Source organism: Hemicordylus capensis, chromosome 14 (assembly GCF_027244095.1).
Source record: "Hemicordylus capensis ecotype Gifberg chromosome 14, rHemCap1.1.pri, whole genome shotgun sequence".
NCBI lineage: Eukaryota > Metazoa > Chordata > Lepidosauria > Squamata > Cordylidae > Hemicordylus > Hemicordylus capensis.
The window spans coordinates 11,139,128-11,163,467 of NC_069670.1; the positions used below are offsets into that span (position 1 = coordinate 11,139,128).

At 57.0% G+C, this 24,340-nt stretch overlaps 4 protein-coding genes, 1 long non-coding RNA gene and 1 other non-coding gene across 6 annotated transcripts; 3 read left to right on the forward strand and 3 right to left on the reverse strand.

The window, feature by feature from the left end:
* Nucleotides 1-950: 950 nt before the first annotated feature.
* On the reverse strand, nucleotides 951-6,665 carry INTS5 (integrator complex subunit 5). The gene is made up of 2 exons (XM_053277668.1): nucleotides 6,432-6,665; nucleotides 951-5,523 (listed from the first exon to the last, which is right to left on the reverse strand). Exons 1-2 carry the CDS (start codon nucleotides 6,620-6,622, stop codon nucleotides 2,682-2,684), a joined length of 3,033 nt encoding a protein of 1,010 aa, XP_053133643.1. The 5' UTR covers nucleotides 6,623-6,665; the 3' UTR covers nucleotides 951-2,681.
* Nucleotides 6,666-7,856: 1,191 nt separating this feature from the next.
* Nucleotides 7,857-11,170, reverse strand: C14H11orf98 (chromosome 14 C11orf98 homolog). Its single transcript, XM_053277706.1, has 4 exons — nucleotides 11,014-11,170; nucleotides 10,083-10,207; nucleotides 8,701-8,798; nucleotides 7,857-8,606 (listed from the first exon to the last, which is right to left on the reverse strand). The coding sequence occupies exons 1-4, from the start codon at nucleotides 11,050-11,052 to the stop codon at nucleotides 8,488-8,490; spliced, it is 381 nt and encodes a 126-aa protein (XP_053133681.1). The 5' UTR covers nucleotides 11,053-11,170; the 3' UTR covers nucleotides 7,857-8,487.
* Nucleotides 11,171-11,179: 9 nt separating this feature from the next.
* LOC128337107 (uncharacterized) lies at nucleotides 11,180-12,577 on the forward strand. The gene is made up of 2 exons (XR_008312178.1): nucleotides 11,180-11,366; nucleotides 12,355-12,577. It is a non-coding gene; the product is annotated as an uncharacterized LOC128337107 (long non-coding RNA).
* LOC128337743 (small nucleolar RNA SNORA57) lies at nucleotides 11,986-12,126 on the forward strand. Its single transcript, XR_008312425.1, has one exon. It is a non-coding gene; the product is annotated as a small nucleolar RNA SNORA57 (small nucleolar RNA).
* A 912-nt stretch (nucleotides 12,578-13,489) lies between the features above and the next one.
* CSKMT (citrate synthase lysine methyltransferase) lies at nucleotides 13,490-16,278 on the forward strand. Its single transcript, XM_053277698.1, has 2 exons — nucleotides 13,490-13,601; nucleotides 14,665-16,278. Exons 1-2 carry the CDS (start codon nucleotides 13,490-13,492, stop codon nucleotides 15,357-15,359), a joined length of 807 nt encoding a protein of 268 aa, XP_053133673.1. The 3' UTR covers nucleotides 15,360-16,278.
* Nucleotides 16,279-17,609: 1,331 nt separating this feature from the next.
* Nucleotides 17,610-23,322, reverse strand: LOC128337099 (proline-, glutamic acid- and leucine-rich protein 1-like). Its single transcript, XM_053277702.1, has 4 exons — nucleotides 23,259-23,322; nucleotides 20,620-20,858; nucleotides 19,898-20,249; nucleotides 17,610-18,314 (listed from the first exon to the last, which is right to left on the reverse strand). Exons 2-4 carry the CDS (start codon nucleotides 20,824-20,826, stop codon nucleotides 18,271-18,273), a joined length of 603 nt encoding a protein of 200 aa, XP_053133677.1. The 5' UTR covers nucleotides 20,827-20,858; nucleotides 23,259-23,322; the 3' UTR covers nucleotides 17,610-18,270.
* Between the last annotated feature and the right edge of the window lie 1,018 nt (nucleotides 23,323-24,340).

Below are 24,340 nucleotides of genomic sequence, written 5' to 3' on the forward strand. Positions count from 1 at the left end.
GGCGTACTCCAAAGCTTGCTCACAACTTGGTGGTATTTTAGGTGGTCTCCATAAGCGGTCTCCTTAAGAGCCACTTGGGCTTTCACACCCCTCAAGTGAAGATTATCAAAAGAGAAGAAAATTACGTCTCTGGCAGGCTCATTTCATTGCTTTTGAGAGGGAGGTGTGATATGGAGAAGGATCCCTTCAAAGGGGCACAGACCTGTAGCCAGGAGGGGGCAGGTAAGGAGAGAGAGATAGCCCCCACTCCCACCTCTTGAAGTCCAGAACTGGACAGAGCACATGAAAGACTAGCAGGAGAAGCAAACCCAGGGAGCAAAACAGTGGGGCGAGTGAGCAAGCCACCAGAGCCCGGAGAGGGCAGGCTGTGAAGTCACGAGAGGGACCCAAGGTGTATGGTTCTCTCTCTCAGAGAGTGGCCTTCTCTTCCCACCATGCCCAGGCCTGCTCCCCAACACCACCAGCATGTTGTGCGTACCTGAAACCACAAATCTGTGTGTCTCCCTCCTGCCCCATGAAGCGTAGGAAACATTTGCACATGGGGTGGGGAGAGTATTTTGGCTTTTGCATGCCCAGAAATGCCGTGCCTGAGCAAAGGAGGCACGCTGCTTGCCTTGAAGGGCACACAAGACCCTTGGCTGTTTTGTCGACAGAACAGCACTGAGGCCTGCCTTCCGTGGGGGAGGCAGCCCCACAGGGTTGACTGGGCCTCACTCCCAAACGGACATGCGCACGACTGCTCAAGTCCCCCAGGATTCCATGGCAAGACTGTTACACACCACGTCTGCTTCTTTAATGACTCCCCAGGATTTCCCCAGTATCTCCATCTTTGATTTTAAAAAAACCTGCCATCAATACTAAACCGCACATGGTACACCTGCTCATTTCACCCCCGAGACTGAAGTGCTGTCTCAGTTCCATCTCTGCAAATGACAGCCAAGGAGCAGAAGTTGCTTCTTTACCTTTTTATTTAGAAAAGGAAGTAGTTAAAAAAAAAATACTAAGACTAGGCTCTGTTGAGGCAAGAGCAGCCCTTCAGGCCTGCCCAGAGCGGCTGGAGCCCAAGACCCTTCTGAGCACCCTCCTTGCTGCTCTCCCTCACACACACACACCCCATGAAGGGAGCGTGGTGGTCCGAGAACGTGGCTCTTCCCTGATAGGGCGGCGGCAGCAGCAGCAGCTCCTCCAAGGCTGTCTTGGGGCCAGGCAGAAGAGGTCTCGGACATGGCACAGGCAGGGTCTCTCTCACGTGCTCTGGGCTGAACTGTGCTTGACCAAATGGTGAAAAGCCCTGCTTGCTCTGGGGCTCGACTAAGCTGCTGCTGCTGCCCCACAGTAGCACCAGAGTGGGTGGGAAGCTGACGGCATTCCTAGAATGCCAGGCCAGAGCAGCACGTTTTCAAAGGGGGCTAAGGCGGGGGGCGCACTGGCCTGCTGACCTCACTAGCTCAGAGGCCAACCAAGCTAGCCAGTCCCAACTGCAGTGAAGCTGTCTGGTATAGACAGCAACTAGGGCATGAGTGCCAGAAAAATAATCTAAAGTAGATGAGGCAATATCGATTGGGGCCCCCATCCTACTGAAAGGCAAAGCTGTCTAGCCAACAGAGTCATTCCGGCCTGCTGCAGAATTCTGTGTAGCCCAGAAGTACACACACACTTTCCAAATTGCACAGAAGTCTTCAGCAGGGCGACGTTTCATCAGCTCCACAAAACTGGAAAGGTTTGTGCCCTCTGTATCAATGGAGGTCAGCCCAATGGGTGACTTTTATCTTATCAGATTGTTACTTTCCCATGAAACAGCACGGCCCTCCTTGCTGGAGAATGTATTTTTAGAAAATGGAGGGAAATTGGATCGCCAGATTTACCCTTCTTCCTACAAGAGGGAACATGTTTCTGCACAAATGTGCTTGGATTCTCCACGGCGCCCAGCAATTGCCCACCAGGAGAAGTCAACCCACAGACATGCCTTGCTTCATGGCCTAAACCAGGCCTGCTCAACTGCCCCCCCGCCACCAGCTGTTTTTGGACTACAACTCCCATAATCTCCAGCCACAGAGGCTAATAGCCAGGGATTATGGGAGTTGTAGGCCAACATCTGCAGGAGGACCGAAGTGGAGCAGGCCTGGCCTAAACCAACTGAAGAAAGGGGTGCAGAAAACGGCCAACACCCCTAACACGCCACATCACATGGGGCCAAGCCAGTCGATGCCAGTGCTGACTTCCCATGATGCACAACAGTGAGGATAATGCTAGATCCCAGCTGCCTTTGAGCTGGACCAAAGAATGCAACGCCATGAAGTAAAACTGCCCCAGCGCCCTTCCTCCTTTGCAATAGTCACTCCCCACCCCTGCAAAATCCCCCTTGCTACCCATGACCGAAGGCTCCGCAATTCCTTCATAGACACACTGCTGCCAACAAAACCACAGTCAACAAGCCGGGGAATCTCTAAGCAAGGCTGGATTGGTGGGGGCTGCAAGGAGGGGCACCACTGCTACCCCCCCGAAGGGGCAATGGGGTCCCCCCCACCCGCAATTAAGACGGCCATCTGCTGCCCAGCTGGACCTGGTTGCAATGGCTTTTCGCTCGTTTACAAAGAGGTCCCGAGGTGGGCGTTGTGTTTCTAAAAAGGAGGCGTGTCCCCACCCTGCCCAGCGGCCAGGAAAGAGGCCGGAAGCAGCGGCTAGGTCTGGAACCGGCCAGAGAGCAGCCCCAGCCGGCCAATGTTCTTGTGCAGGACGCTGTGCAGGACACAGAGGTATTTGCCGACGTCGGTGTCCCTGGAGAAGTCCCGGAAGAAGAGGCCGGTGCTGGCGTCGAAGGTGAACTTCTGGGGCAGGGGGCTGTTGTCGTGGACGTAGTCCCAGACGCTGAGGAGCAAGAGGTGGACCTCGAAGGGGGCCAGCTGGTCAAAGATCTCGTGCATGTTGCTGAGGACGGGTGGGAGGAGCTGCCCTTCCCCCATGCAGGCCACCAGGGCACAGGAGGCCTGCAGGTGCCAGGGCGAGCTGGTGGTGTCGCCCTCCCGCGAGGCCTCCCAGTGGGCCATCAGCGTGGCCAGCAGGCCCCGGAGCAGCACCGAGCAGTAGCAGAGGGCCGGCCGCCCGGCCGCCACCAGGCTCAGCAGCTGGAAGAGCAGGGGGTTGTCGCGGAAGGACCGCCCCACCTGGATGTCGCGCTCCACCGTGCTGCGGGTGTGCTCCTCGGGGGGCCACGTTAGCTCGCTGTTGGTGACGTCAGGGCAGACCGTCTCCACCAGGACCACCGCCACCGTCTTGGCCGCCTCGGGGCTGACCGCCATGGTTACGCGCTGGGAGGCCTCCGGGCCACAGGGCCCTGCCCCACAGCAGCGCAGCAGCAGACTCAGGAAGAGCTGGATGTTGTGTGAGATCTCCTCCAGCTCCCGCTGGTGGGGGGCGTGGGGCGGCTTTAAGCCCCTCCCAATCACCCCGGCGTGGAACACCGACCACACACTGCCTGAGAAGTTCACTGCGGCCATAAAGCGCCGGTTGATGTCCAGCAGGGAGAGCTGGGCCCCCTCCAGGCCGGCATCGCTCCCAGCGGCGGGGGGCTCCACCAAGCCGCCAAAGAGCTCAGCATTGCCCGGGTGCAAGGAGCCCTCCACGAGGTGCTGGAGGATGGCCTTGCTGGCCATGGGCGACGCCCCGCTCAGGCAGCAGAGGAGGCGGCTCCCGTAGCTGATGCCGGTGGGGTTCTGGGAGCGCAGGACCAGGAAGAAGTGGTGGACGGCTGCGCGGACAAGGAAGAACAAGTGGGCCGGGCGGATGGCCCTGGGGGCGGGGCAGACCGAGAGCAGCAGGGAGGCCGCCTGGGCCACCTGGGGGTGGCGGTGCAGCAGGAGCTGGCCGAAGTCATAGAGGTGCGCCGAGACCGCCTGGCTGAGCTGCTGGCTCACGGAGGCGGGACCTGGGCCCTCGCCCTCCCACTGCGTGGCCAAGGCCAGGTTCTGGAGCAGCTGGGCAGTGTGCTGCTCCGAGAGGCCCCCGGCGTGGATCTGGCACACACACGTCTGAACAGTGGCCGGCAGCAGGTCACTCATGCAGGAGCTGAGCACGGCGTAGAGCTGGGTGGCCAGGCTGAGCTCCTCCTGGCTCTTGGCCAGGGTCAGCAGGCAGCAGAGGGCCTCGCTGGCACAGCTGGGGCTGCAGTAGACGGACAGCAGGACCAGCAGCTGGTGCTGCCACAGGAAGCGCTTCCGCTCCAGCCGCAGCGTCTCCACACAGAGCTCCCGCACGCGGCCCTTCAGCTCATCCAGGAAAGGCACCGGCCGGGGCGGGGCCTCTGCCAGGCTGGCCGCCCCCCGGTTGTACACCAGCTTCTGGAGGTTGAGAAGCAGCAGCTGGATGACGCGGTCACAGGCCTCGCGGACGCTGTCGTGGACAGCCAGCCCCGGGGTGGTGATGACGGAGGCCGGCATGGCCGTGTTGACCAGGAACTGCAGGGTGCGGTAGGCACCGCCCGCCGTCTGGCAGATGAGGTGCACCACGATGCTGACCACGTTCTCCAGCTCCTCCCGGGGCAGGGCCGCAAAGTGCTGGTGCAGCTGGTTAAGGACGCCCGGCTTGAGGGAGTCCACCAGCTCGGCCGAGATGGTGCCCAGCAGGGCGGGAGACATGACCGCCAGCTGCAGCAAGAAGGGCACCGTGGCTTTCTGCTGCTGCTGCTGCTGCTCCCCCCCTGCCCCGCCACGCGCAGGGCCCAGGCTGCCGTGGAACATCCGCAGGAGTTCCTGCTTGATGCTCTCCGAGTGGCGCGAGGCCAAGTGGCCCAGGATGCCCACCACCGAGGCAATCTTGGGCACCCGCTTGTCGGCGGCGGCAGCACTGGGGAAGAGAAGGAGGTCGGCCGAGGCTGTCCCGTGCATGCAGAAGTCCTTCAGCCCGCAGGAGAGGACCCGGCTGATGATGGTGTTGGGGAAGGAAGAGCCGATGTGGGCCACCACCCAGTCGAAGTGCGGCGAGTGCTGGACGGAGGTATCCAGGAGGGCGTCCACGCAGGCATCCGGGCAGGTGCTGATCATGGAAGAGAGGCACTGCGTGTAGATCTCCATCAGTGTCCGGGTCGCCTTGCAGGACATCCACAGCTGCAGCAGCTCGTTGAGGCTGCTGGCGTGAGGCACCCCGTGCCGTCCGGCGTATTTGCTGCTCAGCTGCCCCATCAGGTCGATGGACCAGGCCGAGACCAGGCCTGCCCACGCCTTGGGGTTCATGCGGACAAATCCGGAGAGAACTGCCTGGATCTCCTGCACCACATCATCCAGGCTGGGGCCCTGGGAGCGTAGGGAGCCCAGCCCGCCCTCACCGCTCTCCAGCTCCAACAGGTAGCTGCACACGCATTCGTCAAAGACGCCCCGGAGGTGGTCCAGGACAGCACTGCGGGCCGGGGGCAGGCTGCGCAGCAGCACCATGGCACAGCGGGCGTGCTCCTTCATGGTCAGCTTGTTCCCATGCACGGGGTCCACGCCGCTAAGGAAAGCCTTAATCTCCTGGGCCAGCTCTTGGGAACTGCAGGAGGAAAAGGAACACAGCGTCAGCCTTAAGTTCACACAGCCCAAGGGAGAGCATATACAAATGTCGCCACACATAGTCAGCTTCCCCTGCTATTCTCCCAAAAGAATGCTTCCTTGTGAAAGTGCCCCTGTGTGGTCAGATTAAGAGTTGGCCCCATTTTGGACTACTTAAAACACACACACAAACCAGGGTTGCCACATACAGAATGTTAGTTCCATTTTGTGCTGTAGTATGTGGGGCCTGCAGCTTCCAGTTTGCACTGGAGGAGGTTCAGCTTCCTGCTGCTGCTTCTGTTTAGCCACCCAAGGGGAAACTTTAGTGGGCTTCTCTGTTTCCACACGCTTCTGTGTAACTGGAGATCTGCTGCACAAGGGACGGTGCTAACTTAGGAGTTCCTCCAAACAGACTATCTACCCACAGAAACCTTTTCTTCTCTTTTCGATTGTTCTTTTTTGTACTCAGCCTGAGGAAGGGTTCTGTGCAAGCAGTTCAAAAGATCACACATAACTTTTTTCAAAGAAAAGATATCCTTTTGCAATCCCTGCAATTTTAAAAAAACCAATTTACTTCAAGATGCAATTCACTGCATTTCTGATTATCTAGAGACAATTTCCACACAAGAAAGCCTGACCATGAGACAATGCCAGAGAAAAATGAGCAAAAGGAGCTTCCTGGGTTCCTATCCTTTCGCCCCTCCCCCCCTTCCTGCGCCGTCTCCCTGGTGCCCCGCTCTGGACTGTAAGCCCCTCGGGACAGGGACCTAGAATAATCTCCCTCTCTGCCCAGCCCGATGCTCACTCAACGGCGGAGCTACGAAAACAGCAACAAAGGCGTGGTGTGTGTGTGTGTCCCAGCCAAAGTGAAAATCCCACCACCCCGCAGATCCTTGGGGGTCCCCATACCTGAGCGAGGGGGGCGCTGCTGGGAGTGCCGGTTTGGGGCTGGGGGCGGCCCCTGGAGGCCCCGCCACCCCCGGGGGATCGCACAGGGCGGACATGCCGGCCGGGGCCAGAGAAGGAGTCGGGGAAGCACCACCAGACCCTCCTGCCCTCCTCTTCTTGCGTCTGCGCGCGCCGTCGGGACGGGGAAGCATAACAGCGGTGCACCCAGGAGTCCCCTTGAAAGAAGCCCGTGTGGGTCCCGCCACCCGCAGCACAGACGTTCCGCTTGCTGCCTAGCGCCCTGCTTTATCGCCCTGGAGTGAAAAGGCCGTGAAATGCACCGCCTGGACAGGAAGGCTCTGTCTCCCAGCGATGCATCCTTTCTCTAGAGCATTATTATCTTTTTTGCTCATGTGTGGACCTGAACATAGGCAGCTGCCGTATACTTAGTCAGACCCTTGATCCGTCTAGCTCAGTATAGTTTTCACAGACTGGCCGCGGCTTCTCCCAGGTTGCAGGCAGGAGTCTCTCTAAGGCAGCCCTGTCTTGGAGATGCTGCCAGGGAGGGAACTTGGAACCTTCCACTCTCCCTAGAGCGGCTCCATCCCCCGAGGGGAATCTCTTACAGTGCTCACACACGGAGTCTCTCATTCATATGCAACCAGGGTGGACCCTGCTTAGCAAAGGGGACAGGTCATGACAAGACCAGCTCTCTTCCCCAGGGCCACATTAAAGAGTCTCACCCGTGTATCTGCACCTGCCCCCAGCACAGTACCTCCAGTGATTGTCGCTGGTGTCTTATCTTTTGTTTCTTTTTAGATTGTGAGCCCTTTGGGGACTCCATTCTATTGACTGATTATTTCTCTATGTAAACCACTTTGGAAACTTTTGTTGAAAAGCGGTATATAAATATTTGTTGTTGCCCTTTCTGGTACTGCTGAGGCACTGTGTCTGTTTTATGGAGATCATGGTGAGCCAACCATGCCACAGTGTGCTGGAGGAGCGACGTATCAATATCTAGCTATATAAAATCAAATGTCTGTATGTCTGTCTGTTCCCTATACGTTCCCACACCCTTTGAGCTATCGAACGTGGCTAGGTGCCTGTTGTATTCTATTCAGTCATTTTTCACAGTTTGTTTGTTTGTTTGGATATTTGTCCCACATTTGTCCCTGTGTAGTGTGGGGGAGGAGTCAGAAAGAAAAAGGGAGGCGAAGGAGAAAATGGAGCTGTTTCTGAATAAACCTTTAGTTAAATTGATGTAAGATTTATTTGTGTATATAGTGAAGCAGCTATAAAACTGTCCCCATACATGCAACACTAGGGTTCTACCTCTGAGTCTGGCCACCTCTCCTCCAATAGCTGTGACTGTGGTTTTTAAAATATGCAAGGCTTTGATTGTGAGCATTTCAACTTTTTAAAAATTTGAGAATGCTGAAACACACCTTGGTTGCACTTTGTCATGTTTTATTTGTGTAAAAAACCCTCAAGAATACACATTAGACAGAGAAGGATGGGGAGAAAGAGAGGTTATGAACTAGCATATGAGCAGTCAAAAGCAGTACACCTCTAGAAGGTGTAGGCGAGTGCCAGGAAAATGAATACAGCAGATGGAGAACATTCAGCAGTAGGGAGAGGCCTAGAGTAGGGGAATCCTGGTATGAAAATCCAGCAGTCCTTGGTACGGCAATAAGAGCATTCCACATGGGCCCTTCTTTTCAGCTGTGACATGGAAGAAACACATGCCATCATATAAAAACCAGCCCCATGCAACATATTATCTTAATGCAGGGAGCTAAGCTTGTGGGGCTCTCTGGGGTATTTTTCAGCCCTCTCCAAATTCTAGCAGATGCCACTTCCAACAAGAGGAACTCAGAGCTGTTTGCCAAGAGAAAACAGGGATGAGGCAGATACGCAAATATTCCGAGTCAGACCTTATAATTTAAAAACAATTCAGTCACACTGACATTTACAGATGAAATGGGTTCAAAATCAAAGCCGTCCAGCTTTGCTAGATTGCTGCTTTGTGCCCTTTGAGTACTGCTGGCAGCAAACTGCAGGACTTCCAAGGTGGATCTCAGCTCTCCAATACTGGTGCAGGCTCAATTTCCACCATCTCCACATCTGGGCAGCCTGCTAGTTTTCCTTTCTTTTTCTTCTTGCTAGCGTTTTTACTTGAAGCCAGGGTCACATCAACTGCAATAAGGAAGGAGAAAAAAATGTAAAAACAGTCTTGGCTCTGTACTACGCATTGCTGTTCTTAGGAGCCACTTAGAAGAAGGGGGCTTACCCTGCATTTCTGCTTTCTCCTTCGTGGCATGACGGAGTTGCTTCAGCAGTTTCCTTTTCTTCTTCCCTGAAAGAGTGATGTTTGCTCGAGAGCTGGAACTGGAAGGGAGAGACGCACAGAAGAGATACAATTTTTAAATGCTTTGACAACAAGATCAATGAGAATCCAGGTTTCTTTCTGCCTTAAATGCAAATGGAGCTCTCTCCAGTTGGTGAAGCCTGCAAATTAAGCAGCATTTCTCTGCATCGTTCCAGAACCCTAACCTCAAGGCCCAGCTCTAACTGCTGGAGTTGGATTTTCCTCCCTGGCAACGCAAGTGGAGTGGTCATTGAAGCCTGCTCCACTTCCATACTTGTGCAACAAACCCAGCAGAACCTGGTGGCAAACCCTCATAGGAACATAGGAAACTGCCATATACTGAGTCAGATCATTGGTCTATCTAGCTCAGTGTTGCCTTCACAGACTGGCAGCGGCTTCTCCAAGGTTGCAGGCAGGAATCTCTCTCAGCCCTATCTTGGAGAAGCCAGGGAGGGAACTTAGAACCTTCTGCTCTTCCCAGAGCGGCTCCATCCCGAGGGGAATATCTTGCAGTGCTCACACATCACGTCTCCCTTTCATATGCAACCAGGGCAGACCCTGCTTAGCTAAGGGGACAAGTCATGCTTGCTACCACAAGACCAGCTCTCCCTCGCTTTGCTGTTTCATTCTCATCCTGCCCTTTCTCCAAGAACCATTTTAGCTTTGCAACACCCATGAGAGGTAGATCCCAATCTACCTCTCAGGGGTGTTGCAAAGCTAAAGACCATGACATCATGGCTTGCTAAGCCCACCCAATGGTTTTCTAAATGGAGCTGGTATTTAAACTCAGGTTTCTTACATCCAAACTCAGACCTAGATGCACCCGGAGAGCCCTAGATCCTCAATTCATTTCCAAAGTACAAGACAGAAATGAGGGGTTCTGGATCTCAGCACCCAGGCGGAGGGGGTCATAGCTCAGTGCGAGAGCCCCCGCTTTACATGAAGAAGATCCCAGGTTCAATCCCTAGCAGCATCTTCAGGTGGGGCTGGGAAAGACTCGTGCCTGGAACCCTGGCGAGGACCTGCTGCCAGGTCAGAGCAGACAGTCCTGAGCTAGATGGACCAGTGATCCGCCTCAGTATAAAACAGCTTCCTGTGTTCCTGTCTACTCAGCAACTTTTCTCACACAGAGAGTGGCAGAAAAGCAGTTCAGGTCCCATTCCTGCCCTTCCTCCTCCTCAAGGCTGGGACAAGAATTCAGGATTCCCAAAGATTCCCCTCACTTTGATAGTCTGGTTCCTTCCCGGGCTTCCTAGCAGATGCGCTGCTTTCAAAGAGAGAATACAGAACTCATCGGTACTTACGACCGTTTCTTCAGGTGGTGAACGGTGATGAGTCCTTCATCGACCACAGCCCCCACAATGCGGTGCTTCTTCCTCTTCTGCTGGCTTAAAACACGGCGCCTTTTAAAAAGCTTTTTCTTTAGCTCCTAGAAAGGGAAAAGAGAGAGAAAAGCCCTCCTAGTTGGCTTTTGGCCCTAAAGAGAATGGGGAGCAGCCATGACTCAGAGGCAGAGTGCCTCCTGTGCATGCAGCAGATCCCAGGAGTTGTTGTTGACTACAACTCCCATAATTCCCAGCCAAAGGCCATCACAGCTGGCGATGCTGGGAGTTGTAGTCAGCAACATCTAGAATCCTCTGTTCAAGGGAATGCTGATCCCAGGTTCGATCCCTGGCAGCTTCTCCATGTATGGCTGGGGAAAGACCCTTCTCGGTGGGAAGCCCTGGAAAGCTGCTGCCAGTCAGTGCAGACAGTCGTGAGCTAGACGGCCCAAGGGTCTGACTCAGCAGAAAGCAGGTTCTTGTACTGAAGCGCTTTAGCCAAGGGCTGCAGCTCAGTGGCCAAGCACCCACCACTTTGCATAGGAACAGAGGCAGCTGCCATATACTGAGTCAGGCCATTGGTCTCTCTAGCTCAGCATCGTCTTCACAGACTGGCAGCGGCTTCCCCGATTGTGTGCCAGTGGTCAGTGGTCCCAAGTTCATACCAGGGCCTTCCCCAGTGGTGCTGGGAGAGCGGCTGTCAGCCAGGGTGGGCAGTACTGAGCTGGGTAGACCCGGGGCCTGACTCAACAGGAGGCCGCTGTCGTTCAGAAACACCCCTGCTTCCCTGCCTGCCATTCTTAATGATAACAATAAAAGTAAGCATGATTGGAAAGGGATCCTTGGGCAGCAGAAACAGATCCCAACAGGAGACGCCTAAGGGGAGGAGGGGCGTGGAGGGGGTCTTGATTACCGTCCGCGGCCTGTTGATCTTTCCTCCAGGCGCCCCCATGGTCCCCCCACGTGGTAGCAGAAACTTCCTCCACCTTCACGGAGAGCAATTCCGGGGGAGCCGCTCACGTGACCTCCCGCTTCCCCATTCATTCCTGGGACCGGCGGGCCCCCGCCGCGCCCCTCCCACCCAGCGCCACGCCCCCGCCCTCTTCCGATTGGCCCAAAGGCGCGCCGCCCGCGCCTTCCTCTCCCGCCTCTTCCTGGCATGGCCACGCGGGGGCGCCCCAGAGCCCCGAATATAAATGTCTGCGCCGGCGCGCCGAGCGCCCTCTTGGAACTGAGCGGCGGGAGTTGACCCTGCAAAGAGAAGAGGTCGGTGGGAGCTGGGGGGGGTGGGGGGGGCGGGAACGGGAAGCCGCCCTAAGAGCGCAGCAATCCGGGACTCGGGAGGAGAGCTGGTCTTGTGGTCGCAAGCATGACTTGTCCCCAGAGCTAAGCAGGGTCTGCCCTGGAGCCAGCAGGGTCCTCCCCGGAAGAGCTACTGCAGATCCCCTGCAAGAGAGCGAGCCCAAGCCTCCAGCCCCCCCAAATGCATTGCGCACACGAAGCCAGGACATTTTTTGCTTTTCTTGGGTGTGTCTTAGTGGCATGGGCACCCTTTTCCTGGCTTCGTGTGCGCAATGTGCCCCAAACCCATCAGGCGAGGCCTTTGCATGCGTGGCGGCGCTGCCAGCCTGTGCTGGTTCCCGCCGGATAATGCGCCCATAAAGAGGCCCTGTGAGAAGTGCAGAGAGTCCCCTTGGACTGCTGGCAAAAGAGGAGCCACGATGCCCACCATGCAGTCTCCAGGGGGTGGTTTCTGTGCTTTGCTTTCATACGACCCACATCGCCCCCCCACTGCTGCTCCCCCAAATGCCCGGGTCGCATCCTGCACAGTCCTGTGTGCTTAGACATTTGCATGGTTCTGGGGCCTGCAGTCCTGAAACAACGGCCTCCTTTTCTTGGCGGGCCCGGGCGTGGCAGTGCCCGGCTCCGTAATGTCCGGAGGTAAAGGAAAACCCACCCAGTGCTCTGTCTTCGGTGCCAGCGGCATCCCCATCTGCTGGTTCTATCCTCAAGCACTGGGACACGGGGCTGGCGGGCCCCTGTGAACACATGCACACACGCACCTTGGGGCGGGTCCTGGGGCACAGAGCACCTGCTGTGCAGGCAGAAGTATCCAGGGCCCGGCCCTGTCTGGCAGCATCGCCAGGTAGAACTGGGAAGCGCTCCTGCCAGCCAAAGATGGACCCAGGGTTTGACTCTGGACTCCGTTCCAAACAGGCCGGGCGTTGCTCACCACTGTTTCCTTTCTTTGCAGGATTTTGTTCAGGTCGGTTTATACCTTAGGATTCTGGAAACATTTGCACAGTACTGAGAAGAGAGGCTGAAGCCAGGCCCAACTGTCTCCTGCAGAGAAGAGGGGTGGGATCCAGGGCCCCTTTCCAGGCCGGGACCCGGGAGTTTTGCAAAAGCCGTTAGACAATAGCATGTTTTGCTTAAAACCTGTATTCACAAAATAAAAGCATTGAGAAAAACCTTGACTTTTTTTCCCCCTTTGGTTTTCTTTAACCTGCATATACTGCCCCAAACTCATGTCTCTCGGTGGTTGCTCCAATATTCAGCCTACACAACCATATTCTTCAGAAGGGCAGTGTGGAACAAGGAATACAGCAGGGGGTGGGGGTGGGAGTGTTTTCACCCTGTCTGAGAACTAGGGGGTGCGGGGGGGGGGCTTAATTGTCTTGTAATAGGCGATATTCCTGGAGAGAATCTACCTCTGTGGTCTCGATGAGTTGAACCAACTTGATGGTACTTATTCAATCAATAGGCGATATTACTTAACACAACCTAACCTCCTCAGCTGCTGAGGGCCTTAAAGTTCGCATGTGCACATTTGGGCTAAGATGCCATCCATCCACAGATGCCGCGGCTGGAACAGCTCTGGATGCTTTGCCAGCGGGGTGGGGTTCACAAGGGTTCACTGACCTTTGGAAAGGTAGATAAGAAGGGGGCATCTGCTTTCCCGGTTTCTCTTTGGATCGCAAGGTCCTCCTTTGCACCCTTCTATAGCTTCCCAGTTTTGGAGGCTGCCCCAGAGACTGAGCAGGACCCTCCTTCTTTTCAAGCCAAACAAAACTTATACTAGAGAAATTGAAGCCATCTGGGTTGGTCGACAGAGTGTGTGAGCTGCCTGCTGAGAAGAGCCACCAGTTGGGAAAGGGGAAGGAACAGGCAGCGTTAACCAGAGGTCCACTTTCCAGAAGTTTGGCTGAAAATCCAGAGGAAGGTTTCAACTTCATCTCCTTTCTGTGGGCAACCTGGCGCGTTGGGCCATTGGCAGAGATGCTGCTGCCTGCCAGAGCCCAGTGCTCCCTGCTGCTCCTCCTCGGAGAGGGTTTCCTTCCTCCGCCTCGGCTCCTCCTCCCCCCTTGGCTCCTCCTCCCCCCTTGAAGATGGCAGCAGCAGCAAGACTGGCGGCGGCTTCCCGGGCCGGGCTGCGACGGGCTTGGCATGCCTCCTCCTCCTCCTCCTCCTCCTCTCCTGGCTCTTCCTCTGCCTGGGCAGGTGGGTGCTGCTCAGCCAGGCAGCGTCAGCCCCCCCCCCAGGGGCATCCCTCCCCGCCCCCCCGGGTGGAACCTCTGCATTGCCTTTTGCAGACAGAAGCAGCGGGGGTCCGGGACTCGATCCTCCTCCTCTCTGGGAGGGCTGTTGGGGGGACAGGCAACCTACTGCAAGCAGGGCTCTGGCATTCGCTGTCCCACAGGTGGGCTAGGAGGAAGCTGCCTCCTCCTGCCGAGTCAGACCCTTGGCCCGGCTAGCTCAGGACTGTCTGCACTGACTGGCAGCAGCCCTCCAAGGTTTCGAATGGGGGTCTTTCGCAGCCCTCCCACCTGGAGATGCTGCCTGCCAGGGACTGAACCAGGGCTGTCTTTTGGGCATAGCAAGCAGGGCGGCCAGCCCGGGCCCCACTCATTTAACTCCCATTAGAATTACCTGGAAGGGGGCCCCACCCTGGCTAATTGGCCCTGGCCCTGCACCCTGCCAGGGCTCTGCAAGGACAGCCCAGCCCTGCCCTGCCCTGCCCTGCCCATTATCTGTAGAACAGATTTATTCTAGCAGGCCTCCCCCTCCTCCCCCTGGCCTTTGATTAGAGGAGGGACCAGGAAGGGGCCCCCCTCTCAAGAAAACAGACCCTGTGTGAAACCATCCCAGGATCAACCAAGATCGATACACCGCTTTCCAACAGAAGTCTCCAAAGCGGTTGACATCGAGAAATAAAAATAAAGGGAAGAGAGACACCAGCCGCAGCCACTGGAGGGATGCTGTGCTGGGGGTGGAGGGGACCAGTTGCTCTCCCCCTGCTAAACACAAGGGGGTCACCGCGTTGCAAAAGTGCCTCTTGGCCCAGCAGTTAGCAAAGAGCCTCCTGGCGCCCAGAGGCGAGGGCTGGGTGGGTGGGTGGGCATGCCACACGTGGCCTCACCTGAGTCACAGGACGGGTGGTTCTGAAGAGGACAAGGTTTCGGTGGGCCAGAGGGAAAGGGGTCCGGGTGGAGGAGGGCAGGCCTTGCCTGCTGCCAGGTAGACCTTGCCGTCCATTGGCTGGGAGCTCCTGTCTGTTTTGCAGAGGACTTGCTTCGGCGGATGCACCAGCACGACGCCTGGGACCGCTTCTACGCCGAGCAGGGCCGAGCGGGCAGCGGCCCCGGCCACTTCGACTGGTTCTTTGGCTACCGGGACGTCTCGCCGCTCCTGCGGTCTGTCCTGCAAGGGCTGCCCTCTGGCCCGGCCCGGATCCTGGACGTGGGCTGCGGCACCTCAGCCCTGGGGTTGGGGCTCTACCAGGACTCCGCCCGCCCGCTGGACATCTCCTGCCTGGACTTCTCGCCGCTGGCCGTGGCCACCCTGCGCCGGCTGCTGGAGGAGAGCCCCCCCGCGCCCCACCACCCGCACTCCCGCCTGCGCTGCCACCTGGCCGACGCCACCGACCTGAGCGGCACCTTTGAGGCGGGCTCCTTCCACCTGGTGCTGGACAAGGGCACCTGCGACACGCTGCTCCGCTGCCCCCAAGGGCCGGGCCGGGCCCGGAGGCTGGTGGCCGAGTGCCTGTGGGTGCTGAGGCCCCAGGGCCGCCTGCTGCAGTTCTCGGACGAGGACCCCGATGCCAGGCTGCCCTTCCTGGAACAGGCTGGCGGGGCGGACGTCACCGTCAGGGAGGTGGGGTGCAGCAGCGGCATCTGCTACTATGCCTACCTGCTTGGCCCAAGGAGGACCCCAGACTCTGCGGGCAGCAGTGGGGCAGTCCCAGAGCAGGGGCGCTGAGTCGCCACCCTCTGGGGTGGAGCAAAGTCAAGGGAGCGCGACTCTGCCCAGGGCCAGAGCAACCAAGGCCTGTTCACACAGTCCCCTTTGTTTATTTATTTACTTATTTAAATTGTTCTTATATATACCACCTCCTCCAAAGACTTTAGGCGGTGAACAACAATACCAATACCAATTAATTAAAATAATGATAATGGAAGGGCAAACGCCTGGCGAAACAGGTGGGGCTTGAAGAAGGGCCTCAAAAAAGCTGCCGGGGAGCAGGCTGGATCTTGGACTCGGTTTCATGTGGGTTGCCAGCACTGTGCGAATCCGTGAAGGCGAGAATCGCCCTGGCCTGAGTTCACACAATCTTTCATTAACACTGGTAACACCCGTTTGCTGGGAGGGGTTGCTAGGAGGCGTCTGCCTGGCCGAAACAGCTTGTCAGGATCCTGAAGACATTTCAGTGGAAACTGAAGCACAGACAAGAACGCAGGCCGCTGCCTCCGACTGAGTCAGGCCCTTGGTCCGTCTCACTCAGAACTGTCTGCACTGACTGGCAGCAGCTCTCCCGGGGACTCGCTTTCCCTGCCCTCCCTGGGGATGCTGCCAGGGCTGAGCCTGCCTGCCAAGCAGAGGCTGCTCCACTCAGCTCTAGTTTCTAGCGATTTCTCTCGGGCAAGCAGCTCTGAGCACTGCGGTTGCACAGACAGGCACCCCCTGCCCAGGAACTAGCTGTTCCAGGTCATCGTTTCCTAATGTCTGTTGTTGTTTTTAAATGTTATCTAGTTTTAATTGTAAATTTTAATTTGCTTTAAACTGGTTTTTGTTTTTAACTGTCCATTGTTTCTAATTGTTTGTTTTAATGTGAGCCATTTTTGGAAGGGCGGTATACAAATCAGACTGAATCAATCAATAAAATAATGGAATAACCATATCAGGACTGTAGTAGAAACCCTTTATTGGCAAGATGTAGGCAGAGGGTCAGGGCCTCGCTATACACCAGTCTTCTCAGAAACAAGGATATGCAGCCAGCTATGCCAGCTGGTCACACATAGGAACAGAGGAAGCTGCCATAGACTGAGTCAGACCCTTGGTCCATCTCGCTCAGTATTGTCTACCCAGACTGGCAGCAGCTTCTCCGAGGTTGCAGGCAGGAGTCTCTCTCTCAGCCCTATCTTGGAGATGCTGCCAGGGAGGGAACTGGGAACCTAGATGCTCTTCCCAGAGCGGCCCCATGATCCCATAAGGGGAATCTCTGACAGTGCTCAAACATCAAGTCTCCCCACACACACTGAGCTGCACCCCAAATAGGCAGCCTCCCACAGAAACCATCATGGCTCTGCTAGATCCGACAGAGAGTGCTGCCCAGCTGCCCAGTACACTGATCCCGAGAACAAGCAGCCAGGTGCTCCGGGGAAACCCAGCAGCACCGTCCCCGCTGGCTAGCACCCCTACGCCTGGCACCCCAAGGCAGGGTTCCCTCCAAGGCATGCACACACAAGCTTCTAAAGGTCCGCTTGGTTCATTTATTTTAAACCCTGCTCAGGTTGAATTGGGTTAGGCCCCACTCTGCCCGGATCCTGCCACCCAGAAGAAAAATTGCTCTGCACCCAGATGGAACAAAAAGAGGGGGGGGGGCACTGCTCAGAGTTCCTGGCCTTCGAAAATGGAGGTTCTATTTGGCTATTGCGGCTAACACCACATTTCAGACACCCTGGACGAATTGCCCCGAAGCCAGAACCCCGTCAGGCCTTTGGGCCTCCATAAGGATCCGTTCCTTCGGGAGGCGACTACTGCAGTCTGTTTATCGAGGGTCAGTTCCCCGCGGTCGGGGCAGAACTGCTCTCTACTTCTGCTCGATCCTGCAAGGGGAGAGGAGGGGTGATCAGCACTCCCTCGCACCCCGGATGTTGGATCCGGAGTGGAAGCGTAGAGTGCTTCTCCTTGTGGGCCGGGCAAGGCATCCTTGCAGCCGGGAGCAAGTTGCCCCTTGGCAAACGGTTGCATGCCTTCCCCCGGAGGCAGCCAGCAAAAGAGGGGAGAGGCGGAGGGGGAGTCCTTGCAGAGCCCAGCCACAGAGAAAAGGCCGCTGTTTCTACCTCTGCAGCCGCATCACTGCACACGAGGCCTGGAAGAGGAACGGGGAGCCAGAGAGCGGCGGCTGCTGGTGCCTTCTTGCCCCCTCTTTAAATTGTGAGCCCTTTGGGGACAGCCAGGGTCCTTCTTCCTCTTTGTTTTCTGCATTAACGGCTATGACAACGTCTGTGCTGGAAAACTGTCTCTATATTGTGTTTTTTCTATTGTCATTGGTCTGTCATGGGTTTTAATGGGATGTTTTTGACTGTTGTGTGCCACCCAGAGAACCGTTTGTTATGGGGTGGCTAACAAATATAGGCCTTCGTTATTAAAGAGCAGCCAGGGAGAGAGAGAGAGAGAGAGAGAGGTCTCTGCCCCAAGAAGATTACATTTTGACAGCCAGGGAGACCCACCCTGGGGGCAATAGGAAAAGCACAAATCCTGTGCTATGTGGACTGAGTTATACAAATCAGAAGGAAGGGAAATGACACAGTGTTGATATTTGCAGTCTCTACATGTGCAGCCTCCTTTCTCTGTGGCCAGGATGAAGCCGAAATTACAGCCACCCTGCTGTCTTGTGTGGGGGGGGGGTCAGCCTATTTGGCACCCCTCCCTGGAAGAGCTGTTACCCCCACCAGACAGACAGCTAGAAACAGAAGCAGGGCGTCTCCATGTTGCTAACCTCGTCTGCATCCACCGAGGGCAAAGCCGGGAGCCGCTCGACTCTGTTTCTTCAGCTGAAAGCTCCAGGCCGTCTTCAAGGGAGCTTGGCAGGCAGGCCAGGCCAGGCCAGGCAGGGGTCCCGTGCCCCCCCTCCCCTTTCCGTTCTGGGAGGCTCTCTCCGGCGGCCTTACAGAAGCACTTCCTCCAGGTCGCTTTCGAAAGACGACAGCCCTGCGAGGCCAGAAACAGAGAAGGCAAAGTCAGAGGGGAGCCGGAGGAGGGCTGCGGACTCCTGAAAGTGGCACTGTCTCCATGACGGGATCTGGGGCTGCTTTGTTTACCCCATCTTCTTTAATGCACAACTGAAAGTTAACAGTTTAGAAACATTCAAACGTTTTTAAAAAAACTAAACCACAGATGTAACAAAATAGGAACAAACGTTTTGAGACAAGACATCAACCTCAGTGCTATAGAAAGGTGGCTGATACAAATCCACACCATGATTCAGCTAAAGAGTGGAAGGCAATCCACCAATCCTGTGCAGCTCCCAAGATCACAGACAGGAAAGCAACTGTTCTACACACACACACACACACACATGCACGGCTTCTCTGACTTTTCGTTGCCTCACATCTGATCTTTGTATTCACGACCCTGCTGCCTGGATGTTGTTCTTTCACATGCACTGCCCATGGTTGTGTTCTGTCTCTATGCTGCATCTCATCATCTTTTGTGCATTCCCAGCTGTATGAGGTTTTTACTCCGCAAGAAGAAAACTACATTTGTAGAGGTGCGATATCTACATGTGAGCAAAGACTGCAGAAGCGAGGGGACGGGGGACGGGGTCCCTTCAGATCCGCTGCTGGCCAGAGCACCAAGATAACAACCACCACTGCATTTCATCTCCTCTGCCAACCAAGCAAGGAGACGGCCTGCAAAGCAGTGGCCTCTTTTATCCATCCACCCATCTGTCATATTTTTACATACATAGACACACACACACACACACACACCCCATATACAAACTCTGGGCAGTTTACAAATTAAAACACAACAACTAAAACCTCCAATCACATAAAACAAAGTAACTGCTAATAAACTAAACTAAACTGCTAATAAACTAAAAGCCTGATAAAATGCTAATAAACTAAAAGCCTGATAAAATAAAACTAATAAACTAAACTAAACTGCTAATAAACTAAAAGCCTGATAAAATAGGTGCTTAAGCGGGGGAGAGCAACTGGCCCTCTCCGACCCCAACACAGCATCCCTTCAGTGGCTCTGGCCGGAGTCTCTCTTATGTGTTGTGTTTTGTTTTAGGTTGTAAACCATTTTGGAACAGGGAACCCTCTTGTTTCTGTCTGGTTCTTTTTCTGCGTAAACCGTCCTGAACATGGTTTGTTGAAAAGAGGCAGGTACACTTCGCAGTAGTATTTATGGGCTAGCCCTGAACAAGCGTTCTCTCTGAGAGGCTGACAAGATCAAACTATTAAAAGGCAAAAGGCAAAGTCGTGCCATCGAGTCGTGACGCCTTCTGGCGCCCCCAGAGCCCCGGGGTTGTCTTTGGGAGGATACAGGAGGGGTTGACCGTGGCCTCCTCCCGCGCAGGATGAGAGGATGATGCCTTCCAGCCTCTTCCTCGATCGCTGCTGCCCGGCAGAGGAGTTCCCCCCAGTCGGGGAAAGCAGGGGCTCTGCTGCCCCTGAGCCAGGGGGCCCCCGTCCCCAAACCCCCAGCCGAGGGGAATCTCTCCCCGTGCTCACAGGCGGTCTCCTCGCATGCTGCGTCACCCGTCCCAAGCGCTGCCTCCTCACCTTCGGCAAAGAGGTCGTCGTCCTCCTCCTCCTCCTCCTCTTCCTCCTCCAGCAAGGAGAACTCGTCCGGGGGCCAGCGCAGCTCCCCGCTCTCCACGTCGTCGTCCCCCTCGCTGGGCTCCACCACGATGGAGGGCAGGCGCGCCTTCCCCGGCCACGGCTCCCCCCCGTAGAAGTCCCGGCAGCGCCCCTCACAGGGCCCTGGGCAGGGGGGGCCTCCTCCTCCTCCTCCGGTGCCCGCGGCCTGGCCGGGCAACTCGGCAGGGTCCCGGGACATCTCCTCGCAGGGCTCCGCCGGGGGGCCCCTGAAGAAGGCCTCGGCGCCCAGGCCCTGCGGCGGGCGGAGGAAGAGCTGAGGGGAGAGAGGGGGCTGGATGAGAGCAGAACCCGCCAGGGCCCCTCTGCACAGGGCGGTGCTGCACCCTGGGCTGAAGCACATGCCGCCATGACGGGTTGTCCGCTGGAGGGTTAGCCCCCTTGCTTATAGGAACCGAGGAAGCGGCCACATACGGAGTCAGACCACTGGTCCATCTCGCTCAGGATTGTCTTCACAGACTGGCAGCGGCTTCTCCCAGGTGGCAGGCAGGAGTCTCTCTCTCAGCCCCACTATCTTGCAGATGCTGCCAGGGAGGGGACTGGGAACCTAGAGGCTGCCTCAGTCTCCCCGTGTGGGAAAGGAGGGCGGCACCTGGCTGTTGGTCGGGAGGGGATTCTGGTCTCACCTGGCTGTGGAGGGCAGGTGCTCCTGGCAGGCTCTCCTCCTCCTCCTCCCTGGCTGAGACCCACTGCATCTCCTGGTCAGCGTTGGGGCCTGCTCCGTCGCTGGCGGCTGGGTGGTGGGGCTCCCGGCCCCCTGGCGGCATCTGGCACGGGGCCCCCCCCTCGGCAGGCATCTCGGGACTCTCACAGCCCCTCATCCTTTCCGCCATGACTGCTGCATCTGCAGGGGGAGGCTCCTTGCCTGGGCAGGGAGCAATCCTCATGAGCAGAAACCAGACCCTGGAAGCGGCCTCCCACCGAGTCAGGCCCTGGGCGAGTCCCTCTGGCTCAGGACTGACCACTCGGACTGGCAGCAGCGGCTCTCCCAGGTTCCGGGGCTCAGGGGTCTTTCCCAGCCCTACCTGGAGAGGCTGCCGGGGGGGGGGGGGCTTCTGCAAGGAAAGCAGAGGCTCCGCCCTTGAGCGGCTAGGGCCCCACTCCCACCTGCTTAACTCAGCCTGCGAAACGGACACCCTGGCAACCTTGAGCATGTTCCCCGGGCAGCCGGCCCCACTCAGAAGAGGTCCTCGGGGCCAGCAGGCACGCACAGGACTGCACTGCTAGCGGATAACGGCCTGAGTTCCTTTCTTCCGCGAAGGGGGGTTCATCACTTAGATCGGTGTGCATGTGCCGATGGGGAAGAGCCCCTCCTGAAGCCCAGCAGCAGAACGTGGACCAGCCTCTCTGGTTCGAGGGCCGTTGTGGGGATGATTCCCAGGAAAGCCTCTCCCGCCTCCCTCTTCCCAGGGGGTGCTTGCTCTTGCCATCCGTGGAGAAACAGGGAGCATGCAGAGCTAGCTTATGGGGCTCCACTCTCACTGGGCCCTGGGAAAGGAGGCAGGCCACTGCCATGGGCTGGAGCCCCACACGGTCCCCCCCCCTCCCCAGGGTCCCCATCACGCCTGCCCTGCGGGGCTCAGGATCACCACCCAGCCACCACTCACCAGCAGCAGGGAGCTCAGGCTGGATTAGGGTCCCTCTGTGACGTCCCCCCCAGCAGCTGCCAGAGAGGTGCTCTAAAGCTCCTTTGTGCTGCTAGCAAGATAATCCTCCCGGGCTGAAAAAGCAGCCGCAACCATCAGCACTCACTGCTGCTGCTGTCCACACCCCAGACCATGTGAGGCCAGGGCCTGGCGTGACTCCTCCAGCCTGGCCCCTCGCAGGGGGCACAGCCCTGCCCAGGCACACCCCCAGATCCGAAGGCCTGGCATGCAAGGAAGATGTTGCAGGGATGTGATAGGAGCACAGGCAGCTGCCCTAGACTGAGTCAGACCCTGGGTCCCTCCAGCTCAGGATTGCCTGCACAGACTGGCAGCGGCTTCTCCAAGGTTCTGCAGGCAGGAGTCTCTCTCTCAGCCCTGTCTTGGAGATGCTGCCAGGGAGGGAACTGGGAACCTTCTGCTTGTAAGCAGGCAGGTGTTCTTCCCAGAGCGGCCCCCACACCCCCTCGGGGGAATTTTTCACGCTGTGGGCACATGTAGCCTCCCATCCAAATGCAAACCAGGGCAGACCCTGCTTAGCAAAGGGGACCATGCAAGCTGGGTACCACCAGACCAGCTCTCCTCCCTGGGCTTTCTCTCCTGGGGCTCAGATGCTGGAGGTCCAGACACAGTCATTGAATTCAGGGTCTGTAAAAAGTACCCAGCCGGGGAGGGAGTCTCTCTCCAGAGAAACCATCACCACCAACCGTGGCCTGTCAGCCTGCAATCGGCTTCCACCTCCAGGTGACTGTGGAAACAGCCTGGAGAATGTGATGGCTTCCTCCAGTGCAAAATAGGGGGGCGGGGGAGGAGAAGCCATCTCCATGCAGACCTTGCTTTTCTGTGCTGGCACCCTTCTCTGGCTGATCTGACTTTGCCAGTTTTCGGGAGAACAGTCTGGATGTTGACATGCTCAAAGGAGCTGGTGGGAATTTCAGGGGGTGAATGTTGCCCATACAAGCAACATAGGAACACAAGAAGCTGCCACAGACTGAGTCAGGCCCTGGGTCCATCTAGCCCAGGATTGTCTACACGGACTGGCAGCGGCTTCTCCGAGGTTCCAGGCAGGAGTCTTTCTCAGCCCAACCTCGAGATGCTGCCAGATATTGAACCCGGGACCTTCTGCATGCCAAGCAGGGGCTCTGCCACTTAAGAGCTGTAAAGCTACCTCCCACCGAGTCAGGCCCTTGGTCCATCTAGCCCAGTACTGCCTTCACTGGCTGGCAGCAGCCCTCCCAGGCTCCAGCCTCAGAGGTCTTCCCCAGCCCTACCTGGAGAGGCTGCCGGGGAGCAAACCTGGTACCTGTGTGCAGACCCCATCGCAGGGCTCTGCCATCCCGCTAGGGCCAGTCCTTGCTTTGCCACCCCAGAATGGCTCCACCCCACGATTCAAGCCAAGTGGTGGAGATGAGGAGGCCAGCCCCCCCCCCAGTTCTGTGGGGAGGGCTGCGTGCAGAAAAAGGCCCCAGGCTCAGGCCCTGGCAGCAGCTTTGGGAGGGCCCCAGAGCCAAGGTCAGGGGCCCCCACCGCCGGCCCAGGGTCTGGCCACCCCAGCCGAAAAAGTGTCCGGGGACAGACAGGTGCAGCCGGACTGCAGGCATCGCAAAGGGCTCTGTGCTCACCGGTCTGTTCAAGGACTCCTCCTCCTCCTGGGTTGCAGGTGGACCCTCTTCGAGGCTCAGCACTCCCTCCCTCCGGGCAGGATGGAAAGGCCCTTTCCCATGTGGGTGGGGAAGGCAGCTGTGCTGCTCACTGGCCCGGGGCTGGGCAGCAGGACAAAGCATTGGGGGGGGAGTGGCCAGTGCCCAGTGGGAGGTCACCCCAGGGCAGAGTGATCAGGAACCTTCTCCCCGGAGGAGGAGGAGGAGGAGGAGGAGGAGGGATCTTATTAATCACCCTGAGCTCATGGAAACTCAGAGCACAGCTAATGAGCTCAGGGCGGAGGAAGGGAGGAGGGGCTGTCACAAAGTAGGGCGCAGCAGAGATACTTGGGGAGAGGAGACCGTGGGGAGGGGGATGAGCCTCACTAATGCCAGAGGCCAGTGGGGCATCCTGGGTTGGCCAGCTGAGCCAAGCGCCCAGCCTGCTCCGTGGGGGGGGGGAGCCTCTTCTCCAGGCACTCTGCCTGCTCAGTTCCACGTCACGGAGGCAGCAGTTTGGCCTCTCCGTCCCAGCCTGTGGCCCACGCCTCTGTCACGCTCAGAGATGATCAGTTCCGACCACAGCATGGAGCTGGGTTGCCGCCTGGTCTTGGTTTGTTTCCCTGGCTCTGCTCCCGTGCCTTTTAACCGCAACCTGGCAGGCAGAAACCAAGCGGAGAAGCTTTCCCCATCACTTCCTTCTCATGCCCAGAAAAACCTCACAGGCCAACTGTCTGTGTGTCAGGCGGCTGGTAAAATCAGAAGCACAGACTCAGGGGGAAAGAAATCCTTGGCAATCCTCAGAGCAGTCTGTTTATTTCTATTGTATTTATTGTTAAATATAGATACTGCCTTTCATTAAAACAATCCCAAGGTGGTTTACACAAAAACTACATCAAGACTATAAACAACAACACACACTTCAGAGCATGCCTGCAACCCCCGCTCCACAAGATGCCCTTCACTTCTTTCCTTCCAATCTTTTCTTCTACCTTTTCTGTGGGTCTTTGGCACAACCTCTTAATCCTTCTTTCCTACAGAAACGGAGCCTAAACAGGTCTAAC